We start from the raw sequence: 16,355 nt of genomic DNA, 5'->3' as shown, positions 1-16,355 counted from the left end.
AACCCCCCCCCCCCCCCCCCCCCCCCAAAAAAAAAAAACGTGTACATAAACAGATGAATTGTGCTATGGTGCACTGGTGTCCTACTGAGAGTGTTTTCTTGCCTTTCACCCAGTGCATGCTAAGTGAGCCTCCAAACCCTGTGACCATGAAGAAGTGTGTTGCTGCTCCCCAAAAGCTTAAGCCTGCACTTTAACAAAGGAAGAGTGGCACAACAGGATGAAACACACACACACACACACACACACACACACTATGACACTGGCGTCTTACATGACTGTGGTAAAACAGTGTCAGTCTGTACTCTGCTGGGACTCAGACTGTCCACCAGAGGCTCCAGTGACAGGCTGGCACTGGCAGGAGTGTCCGGTTGGTTGGCTTTTATGGATGTCTGAGTAAATCGGACAGGGGTGGACATCTGAACATGTAACCCAGTGGGACATGTCTGCTCTTCCTGCCTGGATTGCAAAACAGAGAAACTGGTGACAGGTCGAAAAGCATTTTGAGGATTCTAGTACAGGCTAGGCGATACGACAACGAAGACATGACTGCCTAGTAGAGATTTTGCTATCTCGTTTATACAGTGGCAGCTCTCTCATTAATATATCTGCACTGGACAATGTTCCAAATCAATTAACAGCAACCGCGCGATGGCAATCAACACATTCCTGTCTGGCAATGTTATCTTTAAAAGGCCAACTCCCCCAATTGTATACTTCATAGTCTGTTTAAAGGTCTTGGTCTTGGTTAAAGGTCTGATGCACTGAGAAAAACAAGTACCTTGAGGCTCCAGAGGGAGCTGCTTGAAATCTTATCAACTGTCTCACATGATGTCAGAAATTTGAAAATGAAACAGGTTAGAAAGAAGTGAGCTAATCCTCCCTACGCTACCCATCTCTACATTAGCCACTATTAGCATAAGACACACAAATCTCAAACTGAAATGTTGGTGGTCGAGTTGCACTGTGGGTAATGGAGGCAACAGGTTTTGACACAGAAAATTAAATGTATTTATTCAATAGTCCTACAGTACATCCAGTCTTTGAGAGTCATTTAATGTTCGGTTTTTGCTAACACTATGAGATAGGTGTTCAACCCTACGGTCATCTGGAGGCTGTAGTTCGCTGTGTCGTTGGACTGCATTATAGATATAATGTTTTTAAATATAGATGTGTGACAGAAATATACACTAGGAGATAAAACTCTAACTGAGTGTATGTAATGTATGCTATGTAAAAGTCAATGATTTAAACTTAATACCTGTCTGAATTAGCACTGCAGAAGAGGTTTTGGATCCCATTCACCAGCACACTTCTTTCCAACTCATCGACTGAAGGAGTACACACATCTACAAACCTACGTGTAAAAAGACTAATCATGTTAACACATTTACTTTGTAAGAAAATGAAGGAGGCTTGATGAGCATGGTTGTATCTAACCTGTAAAGAGCACTCTTGCTGTCCTGAAAGGCATCCTGCTTTTTGTCTTTTCCAAAGACTTTGGTTCCCACCGCCTCAAATACATTACAGTCCAACAGAGCCTGGCACACGCACACTACTTTGCCCCGTGACACAGTGGCACCTTACATTTTAGCCAAACAGAAAGAGGAAACGGCATTTTGTTGAATGTATTTGGGTCCATAAATGAAAAGAGAGAAAGATGACAAGACGGCCTGGGTCAAACAGATGAAAAATGATTTAACGTATTTGGTGTAAACTTTGAGAGTAACAGAAGGCCACCACATATAAAAATGCCCAGCACACACACCCTCAATGCCTCTGACACGATTAATGTGTTCTGCCAGCACGTCCACAGCCTCTGAGCCGAGGAAACAGTCATTGTGAGACTTGAGGTGGACTCGTCTGCGCTTCACTGTCACAGAGGACCTGAGCTGGGAGATGAGGCCACTCCACATGGAGAAAGACTGGACTGGTTTACTGGCCACTCCATGTGCTGAGAGAGAAAGGACAACACACTGAGTCAGTATCAACATATATTTACAGATGATCTGTACAGGGCTGGAGGAGAGATTTATAGGAGGGTGTATAAGCCACTGTGAGGAATGACAGCATGAAGAAGAGGACAGGCTAGTGGAGGAAGACAGAGGAAAAGTGAAGTCTTACTAACTAAAATAAGCAGCAGTGAATTGGGGCTTATTGTTAATCAGTAAACAACATTAGTCAGTTTTAATGCGCTTAGTTTATAATAGTTGACCAGGATAAAAGACTGTTAGGTGAGCAGGCCTCCATGTACTGCAGGAATCTCACCGCCTCGTTGAAACGTGTGTTTAATTAACTTACCTTGTGGACGCACACACAACTTTTCTGCAAGGTTCAGGGCCGCGGCTCTTTCTTTTATCGAGGTCATGCCTACCAAATGAATCGAAAAGCAGCTGAGTAACGCTTATTTAATTGATCATGGGTGGGCGAGACAGTCAGGTGAAAGCAGCCGGTGAAACAAACAACGTCCGAGCAGAGGCGCCTTCAGCATATGTGCAACTCCAAGATTGAACCGCTAGATGGCACCAATCGCTAAGTCACAGTGAACTCTGCTGCCTGATCATGTCCTGCTGTGTTCACTTCTTTTTATATACAGTCTATGGTTCACTTGCATTAATAGTAGACGTACACGCTGAAACAAAAGGGGGGATTGTCACTCAGCCAATGCTGCCTTCAGTTGATTTAGTTTGCATGCCATAATCCTTCTGCTCTTTTAACTTATTGAATGAAAGAATATAAAATATTGTTATTCGCACTGTATTTTGACACCAAGATCACAGAGGGACACAAGAATTCCTGCATCCTCATCTGTTTAGTGTGTGTTTGTGTGTGTGTGTGCAGGTGATGTCGGCTAAATAAAAGTTAGACATTCAGTTTTCCTTTCTCGGTGATGCAGCACAACCAGATGTGAGCACAAATCCTGTCCGATCTTATCGCTTTAATGACCCACAGGCGGTAGTGTGATAGGGCCCATACCTGCAAGCTCTGTGCTGGGGCTCCGCAATAGAAGAAAACAGTAATGTCGAACATTTGAGGAGCTCTGTCTTAATGAAACCTGCACTCTTTTGCATGATAATTTAAATCAGTTCACTGCACTGCACATTATTAATAAATGGAGATGAAAGAAATATGCATTTATTTATTTTGTGGATGTAGACTAATTTTAACCATTAAATTTGTGGGGGGTTTTTAACAATTTTTAGTGACCTCTCTGCCAACAGTTAATCATCAAAGGTTAGTTAGTTTACAAGATGGTAAAAAAAGACAAAAAAGGAGAAGCTGATCCTTTTCTCTTGCCACCATTTCATTGACCTAGAGGCACAAGTAAGTTAGCATCTTTGCTAGCTGGGAAAGGTAATGTAGCTAACGTTAAGGCTAACATAAGATTAACAAACCACATTTTACCAGACTAATTCAGTTAAAACATTTATCTACATATTTTAAATCATTATATCTTAAAATGAATGTACAGTATTATTTCTGGGTTCATGTTAGCACGTATGAGGCTCATGCTAGCTGAGTTTCATTGTTAGCTAGCTTTTGGTTTAAGCTAAAGCTTTGGCTAACTTCAGTTAATTCCTATAGGAAACTGGATTGATTGTAATTGAGAAGCCTCACACTAACTTATACCACATGTATTTGTAACGTTAGGCTAAGTTAATGTGGAGTTCATTAGCTAAAACTGCTAATTGGTTTAAGAACATTTAACATTAAGTTAAAGCTGGACAAAAGACATTAAGGTAAGTTAATGTTAATTTGGAAACTGTCTTCACCTGATAAATGAATCAAATATGTAACTTTATGAATTACAAGAAACAATGGATAACAACAAAACAATATGGCAGTTTACAGTAAATTTTCCAGATATATTTGAAAATCCCAGTAAAGTTAATAATACCCACTTTCATAGAAAAAGTTAGCATTTAAAGAGCTTGATACTTTGCTTTAGTTGTAATATGGTCAGTGAGCGGATCAGTGTTTGTATCATAGACTGTATAAAAGAAGGTTAGTAGCTTATTTATACAGTGTTTATTGATACATTTTCAAACACCTATCTTCATTAATACTCCAGCATGCTGTGGTATTGGGCGTGTTGGACATTCTGACTTGTGGAAGCTGGAAAAGCACAGGTGTTTCTATTAATATTAACGTGTCCCACTAAGCCATGAGAGTGTTACAGTGAGCCAGCATACAATACAGGACCCTGAACCTGAAGCAGCTAAATGAAATTCACCCATCATTTATTATGATTTGTTCACTGGCAGTGTTGGGCAAGCTACTTGGAAAGTGTAGTGACCTAAGCTACTAGCAACTCTACATTAAATGAAGCTTCACTACCCCCCCAGTGAAATGTAGCAAGTTAAGCTACAGCAAGGTGGAAGAAGTAGCTTAGTTACACCAATTTTATATATATATATGGACACACACACACAGTATGTGTTTTGTTGAACCAACTTCGTTTCACAGTAGCAAAAGAAGAAAGACTAAAAACAGTGTGTGTTTGTGCGAGAGAGAGCTAAATGTATTTCCTGATGCAACAAATGGATAACCATTGTTGTTTGTATAAAGTAACTTAATTATCACATTGCCATGTGTATATGTGTATATGTGTATGTCATGTAACACTGTTTCTTATTTTAATAATTGTTCCTTTGAAAAATTCTACTGCTTGTCAAAAACATTTTTAATGTAACAAAGGCCTATATTGTGTTTTTGTTGTTTTTATTCCTCTTTCTTTAGTTTATTAATTATATTTTTTTCATTGTTTATATGTGAATTTGTGCTCTGGCAACATTGCAACCTAAACATTCATGGCAATAAGTCTGAGAGAGAGAGAGATGTCTCATCTCATCTCATGGAAACAAGTTTCTGCCACTACATATCAAAGTTTCCTCCTCACTAGGCGAAGAGCTCAGAGAGGCTTGGGAAAATGTGGCGTATGTGGAAGCTACCGCGCTACTCGGTCAATAAAAGAGCTTTGTTACTGAAAAGCTATTTGATTGAGAAAATAGCGACGCTACCACCAAGCTACTGAGAAATGTAGTTAAACTAGTAACGCTACTGCCCAACACTGTTCACTGGTGCTTTTCCCACTGTTACATGATGAAACGTCTTCAGTAAGCTGTACTGTGATTACTTTTAACAATCTCAGGGCTGTAACTTTATTTTTCCTCAGTGTCTGTGTTACTGAACTGTAACTAACATAAGTCATCCGAAGGTAATACAGACATGATGCTTGATAGAAAAGTTCCCATTTAATGGATGGCAGTTCTTTTAATTTGTCTTGTCATGGCTTGGGCATGGTGGTTAATACCTTAATACTCCCTCACTCACGGGCACACACACATTCAGGGTGTGCACATGAGACACACGTACTCGTATCACTTTGACACACTAACACACGTTTGCACATCCCCTCCCTCCTCCGCCTGGGGTCACACTGTCATTTTATGATAGTAGCCAATTCCAGCAGGGATCATTTAATTCTCCAACATGATTGATACCAGCACAGGTTAAATGGGAGAAAAAGGGACTGTTCTATTAAGAGATCAGTGGCTGGTGGAGACCTCCCACTTAAATAGTCACATTTTCCCGTAGGTGTGTGTTTGCGTGTATGCAGTGTGTGTGTCACTCAGTTTCTTGGTTATGTTGAGGGGACAGAAACAGCGGCAGAGTACCATCTACAGGTCAAATTAAATAACCTAGATAATTTAAAAAGCATTGACAGAGCAATTTGTCCATTCAGTGTTATTGCTCTGACCCCTATTAGTGTCAATGGGCTGGTTCATTTGAACCTAGATGGCTTATCAAGGTGTTATCTTCTCACTGCCATGGAAGTGGTGTAGAACAAAGAAAGAAAAAAGCCTAATGGTCATTTCAAAGACATTAGGTTAGATTGTAGTGATTGAGAAACATTACAGGGCTTTAATGTGCTAGTCTATTATTTCTAATAAAATCATTTAGCAGTAAAAATTGCAGATGAGAAAGTAATTAAAAGTTGATAAGTGGAAAAGCAGAGTGTTACTGCTTATTAAACAGCCAATTCTATTAACCTTTTTCAGCATTTTTTTTTTCTTGATTAACAGGCAGCAGAGCCCCAGTGGGACCTTGGCCTGCCCTGAAACAACTTGATGGATCCCAGTGCTGACTCCGGGACACCCCCCACCCACACCACTGTAAGTAACGACTTCTGACAGTAGAAGACAAAGCAAAGAAGTTTATCAGCTGATTTGTTTATTCATTTAAAGATTAGAATAAGCGTTTGAAATAAATAATGACTATATATTGTACTCATCTCAGTTTTGTTTTCAATAAAGACATGGAATATGTTTTCTGATATTTATACTTTATTAAAAGCATTTATTTTGTCATGCAGGTTGGAGGACCTGTGTTGGGGCATGAGTTGTCTATGTCCAGCGCTCGCTGTCAAACAGAAAGTGGAGGCAACATCTTACTGCAGTTGTTGGAATTTAAAACCCATCTACTTGAGGCTGTAGAGGAGCTGCACATTCGGAGGGTATAGCAACACCACAGTCTGCGTATATAAGTTATTAGTTTTAAGGTAACGTAGCTTCAAATTTCAGGACTTAAAAATGAGTTCTGACTTAATGTCTTTTGGCCATTTAATTATCTAGGTACTGCGAACGTTCAGGTTCAGGCAAACTACTAGACAGTCTACAAACACACTTCAATTTGCATTGACATCTATAGGATCTTCGGTTTTCTATCCCCCAAAAAGGGACGCAGCCATGCTGTTTTACAAAGTACCCGTATGTGCTGGTCTGGTAGACTTCCCAGCATGCATTGTTTGAGAGTTAAAACACTTCAGAGACCGTTCTTTTTGTAGTTTAAAAAAACATACACGATTTAAACTTTTGTGTGCCTTTAATACATGTTAAGTCACGGTTGTTTCTTGTCATAGTAATGAAAACAATGCAAACCATTGTGAAGGATAACATTGTATGCCGTCCCTACCCCCTTATGCACGCTTACAATTGGATAAAGTTGTTGGAAGCAGCGTCACATGATGTCTTTGTACTGCAGCAGGTGCAGTTGGATGCTCTCTGAACTGACAACTAAGAAAATGTATATAGAAAGCAAATCTTACTATATTTGTCAGTGTTGTTGGTGCAGTTTAATGAACTAGTTTGCTCAAGTTCAGTTAACTTAACTCAGCTGGTTTACATTTTTGAAACTCATAAGACAACTTTGCACTAATCTAAGTTGAGCCGGCTTCAAATGATTTACAGTGAGCTCTATCAGAAATGACAAAATCTGTGTATTGTTTTGAGCATTGCTTACTTCCTGTGTTCCTCTGCTTCACATCACTATTTACTGAGAAGAACTTAGACACCAATGGCTCTCTGTTTGGGTAAAGAGCAGTGTAATTTTGTTTAACATAGTAGGGGAGTTGGTGTCATTGTGTCCTTAGAGGAAGCCAGCTGCCCTTTTGGACCATCTGGACAAGAGCCAGCAAGGTTTAATGCACATTGCGTCAAGATGGGGGTCACATAAGCCAGTTGGCCCCTGACCAATAAGTAGAAAGGAAATTTGTTTGTAAAAGAAATGAAATAATGTTTTCCACCCTCCAGCAAGTACTTTCAACCTGACAACACATTCTGAGTGTGCTTAAGGATTAGGGAAGCAAAGATGAGATGTTGGTCATTTGTTGCCATTTAGTTTTTATTGTTATAGTCATGTAAACTGGGACACAAACATAAGATGGTCTATCAGTCGGGTCGTCCTCAGGCGCTGCTGCTATCAAAGTAGCGCTTTGTAGTTGTGTCGTTCACGGGGTGGAGAGGTTGAGAAGCGAGAAGGATGTCATGATGGTGCCGGACATTCCTCAGCAGGTCAAATTCCAAAGGGTTTGTTTTCTTTCTTCTTTTTTTTAAATACAGTACAACCCACTGCTTTGGTTGGTGAGAACGTGGTATACTGGTAGACTTAACCCTACATGAGAAAGCACAACATTTAGGAAAATATGTAGTTTGGGTTTTTTTTCGGGGTTTTTTTTATAAAAAAAGGAAAATATGTAGTTAAAGGTGACAAAGGTATGACATTTAGTGTGAGCTGAGGAGCCTTTTGCAACGTGCGAATAACCAGTAATTACTCTAAGTGTAAATGAAGACACATGGTAGAAAACTTTAAGATAAACTTTGTCTAACTTCTTCCAACTAAACTATGAAACCATCGCCTTTTCATTCACAGATACTTCGTTTTAACGCCCAGTAAAAGTCATCCATTCAGAACAGCAATAAAAAAGTAAAGAGATGAAAAACCATGGCAAATAAATAACGTTAACGGTCATGAATTTTCATATAATGAGTAAAATCATAAATTATGAGATTTTTTTAACAATATTAAATATATAATTAAAAGATTTTAGTACCCTCAGCCCTAAATTGATCTGAATGTGTCTGTTTTGATTTACATGGATTACCAGTCTTAGTAAAGCTTTCTAGTGTCACATATACACTCACTCAATGACAGGCACGCACACACACACACACACACACACACACACACATAATTACCCCTCAGTGGAAAAATAACAGCTTTATCTCCGGTGCACTCCTTTTTTCTTTTTTTTTAACTGCAGTGCCCTGTTGGTAGCATAGTTTAATAGGAACTTATAAAATAATCTCAGTGAGTTAACCAGCTCCCACATGCACATAAAAAAGTCCTGTGGATATAGAGAGCAATTGACTTTTACCTGCCTTCTCCAGGGGAAGAGGGAGGACAGGGATGGCTTTCCACAAATATCACCTCCCCTCTAATGTTCCTCTTTCTCTGTGTGCTTCTGCAAAAGATACGGAATAATGAACCAGGGACACTTACTGCAGTTTGCAGTTCTGGCTCAGCTCCAGAGAGTTATCTGCCAACGGAATGGAAGAGATAGCTTATTTTCAGTTTGTACCTGCTAAGATCACATAGTACCAGCCATCACCCCATCTACATTAACTGTCTTGTTATTTAATTTAGCAGGTGTCCCCAGGCTGTCTGTGTTTGTGATTGTGAGTTAACGCCTTAGCGTGTGTGATTGGGGTCAGCTAGGATGGTTGAGTATCAGGTTTTATGTAAATGACGCCTTTCCATGCTTCAGGATGCAGAGACACGCTTTGAGGATCAGATCAGTAAACTGGTGTTGGAGAAACAGGAGCTGGAGTGGGAGAAGGTACTGCTGGGCCTAGCTGGCTTTACATCAACATCTTTAATATCTATATTTTGGTACTTAGATAGGTGGACATTCACAAAAGATCACGGCTACTTGCATTCTTATTTAACAAATAGTGCATTTTGATGTTTTCTACTTTGTTGATCATCAGTTGTCTTGATTTATTTAGTCTTTTCTTGAATGACAGGAATCCCTACAATATCAAAGTGAAACAGTGGCAAACCAGCACACAGAGTCTCTCATCAATGTTAAGAAGCAGGTGTGTTTTTACCATATGGTTACAGTTTTATATCTAAACAAAGACTTTTAACAATGCATTAAGCCTATCAGACCACTTTCTTTCTTTTTCAGTTTCAGGCCAAAATCAGAAAAATTGAGGAGGAGAAGGTATTCCCAAAAACGTCAGAGCATTTTATTCAATTAATGTTTTTAGTGGAGTAGTAAATTCACTCATCTCAGTTGCACAATCTTGGCCCTTGGACTGGATTCTTTGGTGCTGTGCTTTGGTATTTATTGCTTTTTTGACACTCACAGTAATAATATAACATTTCAGGGGAAATACCAGGCCAGTGCTGAGCTAAAAGACAAAGAGATTAACAACTTGAAAGAAGAGCTGAAGTCGCTACAGGTACTGAGATGTGCAACACTCACAGCCTCTTCTCTCTATCTCTTCATCTCAACTCCCACTGATCCCATCATCTTTCTTTCTTCCTTTCAGCCTTGTTCTTTCTTCAAAATCATAAAAACAACTCATTTTACCATTACATTGTTCAAAGAGATAAGTAAATAAAGAAAGCTCATGCCCGACCAGAGTCAAGGGCATGTGGTGTCAGTGCGTAGGCCTGATCCAGTCTGGCTCCCAGAGTGTTCTCGTCTTCAGGCTTGACACCAGAGGTGATATACAGTCATCCCCATGGTCCGCTGCACTTTAACAACCCAGCCGTGTTACAGAGACAATAGGGACTGTTTTTGATATTCTATCTGGGGGACACTGACTGCGGTGTTTGGCTAAAGTGAGGCCCAGTTGCGTTCATTCTTGGGACACGGTCTGCTGGATTGCTGTAATTTAGCGCATTTTCACATCAGTGGCAGTTGGGATTGAAGTGATTTAATTGTCTTAGAGACGATCTGCTAAATTACAAATTTGAGCTCCACCTAACAGTATGGTTCAGTTAATCCATAATTAGATCTAAATAATTATTTTAATCTCAATAAATAACCTGGCTGCTATCTGCATTAATATAGTTCAAAATTTATTAGTCTCAAAATCAAACTGATGGGGGTATAACCACTACATTAAAAAAATAAAGGCAAAGGGAATCTTAAAAAAGACTGTAGGTAATGACCCAAACATTTGATATACCATACGCCAACATTTATTATAATTAAGACTATATTTTTTTAAATCATCATTTGATCCTATTTATTTGACATATATTTCATGAATAAGAAAAAAAAACATTTGACAAAGGTCAGAAATACATTCCCTCCCAACCCATGAATCAACTTGCAACTCCTTAAAAGACAAAATATAATTATAGCGCTTCTACAGAAAGTAAGAATATGACGTGTAAACGGAGGAGTGTTTTGATTTCAATTTTCATAATCGATTAATTGTTTAAGTTGTTCTCTGGTACCAGCTCCTCCAGTGTGAAAATTAGTTGATTTTCTGTTTTAAACCATTGTAAATTGAATACATTGGTTGGACAAAACATGACATTGCAGATGTCACCTCAGGTGTTTGGAGACTGTGATGGACATTTTTCACCATTGAACAGACTAAATGATTAATGGCAACAAAAATTTGAAAATCAACAGATTTATCAGTGATGAAGATCGTCATTAGTTGCAGCCTTCGAGAGAGAGGGAGCACATTTTAAGAAATATACAACATATTTAATATATATACAATATATAAAAAATAACATACATATGTATACAATTTTAAATAATATAGCAACATCATATTTAAATATAAATACATAATAAATATTTGTATACACTTCAAGGACTTCTTATTCATGTTGGCTTAAAATTTCTCAAAGTCTTGACCTTGGAAACAGCAGCTGACTAATCAATATCACCTTGAGGCCCATTCAGTAGCAGTGCTGTGTCTGTGCGTTGTATAAATATGTGGCACCTTGATATAATGGTGTATTGCGTTAACATTGGAACATCTCATTTCAGTTTTTTGGATCCTCAGGAAAAGAGCGGGGAACGTTGTTTATTCGCACACTCTAACCCAAAATGCTCTACTCGTCTTGTTGATTTTCTTTTACTGCTGTTACAGTTGCTGAAGTACAACTTGGAGAAGAAATCCGGTGAGCTGGTAAGGAAAGATTCTCCACTTACACAAATTGTTGACAGAGGATTGGTGGGAGTGAGAAAAATTAAAAGAGGAGGATGAGGGAACGGTGCTAAGGAGAGATGGGTTTGGAGGGAAGAGCTCATCAGGAGTAACGGATAGGGAGTGTGTGACACTTTGAACTGCCAGCACAGCAGAGAAAATATCTCTATTAAAATATTTTATAACTGGGCCTCGCTCGGTTTAACCTTCTTCACATAACAGCGGCTCAGCAGAGTGAGAGGGAGTCGAAGCGAGCTGGTGTTTTGGAGAGAGGGATCGGAGGGAGTCAGAATGAGTGGGAAAAGGAGAGAGAAGGAAGGCATTTGCTCAGCTTGATACAGACAATCAAACTATAATGGCAGTTGGAAGAGCGATAAAGCGCTCTGAGACATGCGCTGAGCTGATTCCTTCATCCCACAGAAAGAGACAGGCATTAGCTGTGTTAGACCACGTTCCAACTTGACAGCTGTAGTTTTCTATGTCTGACAAAATGAGTACGGACCTAGAGCCAGCAGCCAGTTAGCTTAGCTTGACAGAAAGACTGAAAGCAGGGGGAACAGCTAGCCTGGCTCTGTCCAGAGGTAACAAAACCTGACTACCAGCACCTCTAAAGCTCACTAATTTACATGCTATGTCTCCATGCACAAACCAAAATGTGAAGAAGACTCCCTCTGTAGAGCATGCTCATTTCTTTGTCTGTTTGAACTATATTCCTTCCACAGGAACAGAAACTAGCGTTGCAGAGCAGGTCAAAGGACAGCCACTTGAACCAGCTGGGGGAGGTTGAGAAACGTTTCAGTGCTCTGTCATGGCAGTGCGCCATTGTCAAGCAGGCTCACGAGAAACTAGAGCAAAATGGTAATTAATGGAAAGAACAAACAATGTTCTACATAGATCAGGATACATTCAGTACATCATCAGTATGTGTTATTGACTGTTACTGAGGTAGTGTGCCTTAAAAAAAAGAAGAGGCCCCTGTTTTGCTCCAGAACAGCCTGAATTCTTTAGGGTATGAACGTAACAAGGTGCTGGAAACAATTCGCAGGGTCCACGCTGGCTTGATACTGTAGGATGACTCAGCAGCACATTAATTCCTGCAAATATCCAGTTTCACTTCATCTCAAAGATATTATTTTGGGGTCAAGGTCTGGGTAATACGCAAGGGTCAGTCATGTTCCTTTAAATGCTCCTCCAGAGTAAACTGTGGCTATAAAGAGACCTCCCAGGTCAGCAACAACGTTTAGTTCAGTGCTCAGTTGCTAGCACGGGGCTTTATGTGAGCCAATAAAATATTCCCACCTAACAGGTCAGGCTCTATGGGTGCATGCTGCTGACAACAAATATACATCCTTCAGCCACTATTGTGACCATGTGTCAAATGTAGCTTACTCTACTTTTTGTCACCTGACAATAGAGGAACCAGGCAGGTGCCTCAAGGCTCAATAAGCGGTGACTTTTTGCCCAGTATCATGTAGTTTTTGGCCTCATGTGATCCACCGTTTAGAGGTGTTTTCTTTAAAAGGGGTGCAGATTTAATAAATGTGTGTGTACAGCATTCAGTATGTCATGTCTCAAATGTTTTGTATTATCAGGTAATTTCAAATTGAAGTTAATTACACTGTCACAGCTACCTAAACACATTTATCTCAAATTCCCAAAACACAGTATTTCTGTTCATTAAGAGGTGATAGAGATAGAGATACAGTTGGCTTATTTTACCATGGCTGTAATAAAAACATACTTTTTTTGTGATGTTGCTGGAAAGTGTTAAATCATTATTTACTATAAGAACACAGGCCAACCAGAGTGAAAATATTAAACTACAGGAACTGATATAATATATATTTTGAAATGAAGTTATTGTTGCCTATTTTGCGTGTCATTCTTACAGTTAATGAGGCCATGAAAATAAATGACAAACTGACTTCTGCAAATGGAAGACAAGAAGCAACCATTGTGTCACTAAAGAAGGTATGTGGAAAGTGCCCTAACATTTGGAATTATTTGAGGCAAGATGTCATCACACTTTAATTACGAGTGTTTGTTGTCACAGCCAATAGCAAGGTTGCTCAAGAAATAGTATTAAAGAAATAGCATTAAAAAGTATTTAACCAAAATCCTGAGTAATCGACTTGAGTAATTTCTGTACTTTTGAAATGTTTGAATGTACGGTGCTGTCTCAGGAGCTGGAGGAGGTCAGTACAAAGCTGATCAAGACCAAGATGGCATCAGCTAGGCATGACAAGACCCATAGTCCTACAGGAGGAGAGCAGCGTATACAGCACCTGAAACTGAAACTGAACATGGTAAATGATGATCAGTAAATAAGAATACTATTTTTATTTTTGCCAACCCTTAACCAAGTTGACACTGATCTCTATCAAAAAATCACACTATAATATTGACAAAGACTGTTTGCCAGAAAGTTAATGATGCATTGTTTCCCTTGCATGTTTAGGAAACTGAAATTAACAAGAAACTGGTTGAGGAAAATGTTGCTGTACGAGCAGAAAAGCAGGTAAAGAAAACAAAAAAAGGAAGAAAACATGTCACCATAACCTATTCCTCTACTAATATGTTCAGAGGCTGCTTTACTGTCCAAAGTAATACTCAAAGAAGTGTCTTTCCTTCCACTGGCATTTCACTTTTTATGATTTAAAATAGCAAATATTGTAAAACAACCTTTGCCGTCATATAACCACGTTGTCGTATTGCTTCTTTGTGGATACCTATGTTGTGTGTGTGTGTTTGTATAGGAGGTGATGAGATCTCTGCAACACACCCAGCAGCTGATGTTGAGTCAGACACAGGCAGTAAGCAGAGTAGAGCTGGAGCTGCAGACACAAAGAGAGCAGTACCAGGTCAGTAGTCAAAATCTTTCTGCCTTTGCTGGTTTATGAACATAACTGTTCATATTGTACACATAAATGTACATACGCATAGATTTACTTTCATACATGGCCTTAAATTGCTTATTTTTACAATTGTTTTCTTGCCACCTGATCCTAGATTTATACCATCTTGTCCCCCACCATATCAATTACAGATGTGTTAGTTTTGATATACTTTAAATTTTATTTAAATTTTGAGCTCAAAAGCAGATAGCAATTGAGAAAAGAAAAGAAACCTATCTTATAGTAGAACTTTTACCAGAGACCTGGTACATCACCATGTTTTACATTTTACTTTTTGAAATGAAAGTAAAGCTGTTTTGCAGCTACAAGTGGCTGCAATTTTGCTGAACTAATAAAGATAATAAAGAAGAAGAGGAAAGAAGTCAGACAACATGTCTGAACCGACAGTGTTATTATTCTATTATATGATCATGTTAAAGAAAAGACAGGTTATCTGGAATTTAGACATATACTTTCATATTTTAGTGTATTTTAAAACATATTTTAGAACAGATAAAGCAGAAAGTCATGTGGAAAACATCACACTGTGTAATCATTCGGATTGAAACTGGAAATTGTAGAAACATTGTATAAAACAGAGGGTGGCACGGTGGTGCAGTGGTTAGCACTGCTGCCTCACAGCAAGATAGTTTCCCCGGCCTTTCTGTGTGGAGTTTGCATGTTTCTGCGTGGGTTCTCTCCGGGTGCTCCGGCTTCCTCCCAAAGACATGCGACCTAGGTTGATTGGTGACCCTAAATTGTCGTTAGGTGTGAGTGGTTGTTTGTCTATGTGTGGCCCTGCGATGGATTGGCGACCTGTCCTGGATGGGAATAAATCCATCCATCGTAAAACAGGAGAAGTATTTCTGAGACGGTATGTGTGAATCTTGTGCTTAAAAAACATACTCATCAAGTTTATGCTTTAACAGATGTAAGCAAATGTATGTAAAATGAATTTGAATGCTATAATATGTGGTGTAGTTTTCCATTTGAAACCCTGCGCCACCTTTTGGTCCCACACACATCGGGAATTTTTCAGGGTCTTTTTAAATGATTATTGAGTGAATTTATACAAGGACAGAAATAAATGACGACCAGCGTTTCTTCTCATAAATGTGATGAATGTGGAGTTGTACATCACAACATATACATTAGGGAATATGGTCCCCTCCGCAACTGAATGATAGTTAGTGTGTTTATTCTCCATTTATGGCTTTACAGTTTATTATTCTCTTTTCTTCTCTCTGTACCCCCTTCTCATTTTTAATTCACCTACTCATTCATTTATTAAAATCATTATTAAAATGACACAAGCCAACTGATTTGTATTAGCAAGAATCCCTCTCTCTCTCCTTGCCCTGTTTAAGACCTTCTGTTCACGTTAAATAAACACATAAAAATTTAGTATTGCATTAAAAATCCTATGGGTGATTAATTTTATGGCAGGGCCTTAAGCAGGAACACAGGGTGAAAAGCAAGGCAATGGAAGACAAGGTGGGCCAACTGATGGAGAGCTACGCTGCTTCCAAGACCAGCTGGGACAAAGAGGTAGAAGAAAGACTGTAGTGTGAAACGGGAAGTGTGATTGGGACATTTTACAAACACAAACAAAAGCCAAGTGTCAGGTTAGACTGTACTGTTAAAAAATTCATAATGTTAGTGGCTAATTGTTGTTTGTCACACTGAAACATCTGAAAGAGTGATTCTGTTTTAATCCGTCTATGTACGTTTGGATTAAAAAGAAAGCAGTGTATCTGGACCGCATCAAGAGTGAGCAGCAGGACCTTCAAGCGGTGAAAGAGGCTTACTACGAACTTCATCAGAAATACACTGAACTGTCCTCACAGGCCAAAGTGCAGGCTCAGCATGTATATGAATTGGAGGTACAGACACACACGCAAAACACATTTATAGTGGCCTGTGTGTAACCAAATACACA

At 39.2% G+C, this 16,355-nt stretch overlaps 2 protein-coding genes across 9 annotated transcripts in view; one reads left to right on the top strand and one right to left on the bottom strand.

Moving 5' to 3' along the window:
- LOC123961296 (DEP domain-containing protein 7-like) overlaps positions 1-2,559 on the bottom strand; it is a 7,186-nt gene extending 4,627 nt beyond the window's left edge. The window contains exons 1-5 of the mRNA XM_046036561.1: positions 2,299-2,559; positions 1,766-1,951; positions 1,438-1,579; positions 1,259-1,354; positions 272-456 (exon numbers count right to left, since the gene is read on the bottom strand). Of these exons, the coding sequence (XP_045892517.1) occupies positions 272-456; positions 1,259-1,354; positions 1,438-1,579; positions 1,766-1,951; positions 2,299-2,365 (676 nt within the window). The 5' untranslated portion in view covers positions 2,366-2,559. The remainder of the gene's footprint in view (positions 1-271; positions 457-1,258; positions 1,355-1,437; positions 1,580-1,765; positions 1,952-2,298) is intronic.
- Positions 1,857-16,355, top strand: part of LOC123961280 (coiled-coil domain-containing protein 73-like) — a 46,598-nt gene continuing 32,099 nt past the window's right edge. The window contains exons 1-15 of one of the 8 annotated variants that reach the window (XM_046036532.1): positions 1,857-1,977; positions 6,084-6,173; positions 6,374-6,514; positions 9,104-9,175; positions 9,363-9,434; positions 9,527-9,562; positions 9,729-9,803; positions 11,466-11,504; positions 12,245-12,380; positions 13,414-13,493; positions 13,706-13,828; positions 13,981-14,040; positions 14,279-14,383; positions 15,863-15,964; positions 16,159-16,299. In XM_046036532.1, coding sequence (XP_045892488.1) covers positions 6,129-6,173; positions 6,374-6,514; positions 9,104-9,175; positions 9,363-9,434; positions 9,527-9,562; positions 9,729-9,803; positions 11,466-11,504; positions 12,245-12,380; positions 13,414-13,493; positions 13,706-13,828; positions 13,981-14,040; positions 14,279-14,383; positions 15,863-15,964; positions 16,159-16,299 — 1,227 coding nt within the window. In that variant the 5' untranslated portion in view covers positions 1,857-1,977; positions 6,084-6,128. Of the gene's footprint in view, positions 1,978-3,154; positions 3,322-3,548; positions 3,738-6,083; positions 6,174-6,373; positions 6,515-9,103; positions 9,176-9,362; positions 9,435-9,526; positions 9,563-9,728; positions 9,804-11,465; positions 11,505-12,244; positions 12,381-13,413; positions 13,494-13,705; positions 13,829-13,980; positions 14,041-14,278; positions 14,384-15,862; positions 15,965-16,158; positions 16,300-16,355 lie in introns of those variants that run through there. The other 7 variants (XM_046036531.1, XM_046036535.1, XM_046036537.1 and 4 more) reach the window with 7 other exon arrangements.

The sequence above is a fragment of the Micropterus dolomieu genome, linkage group LG22 (assembly GCF_021292245.1).
Source record: "Micropterus dolomieu isolate WLL.071019.BEF.003 ecotype Adirondacks linkage group LG22, ASM2129224v1, whole genome shotgun sequence".
Lineage (NCBI taxonomy): Eukaryota > Metazoa > Chordata > Actinopteri > Centrarchiformes > Centrarchidae > Micropterus > Micropterus dolomieu.
This window is presented reverse-complemented; position numbering and strand designations above follow the sequence as displayed.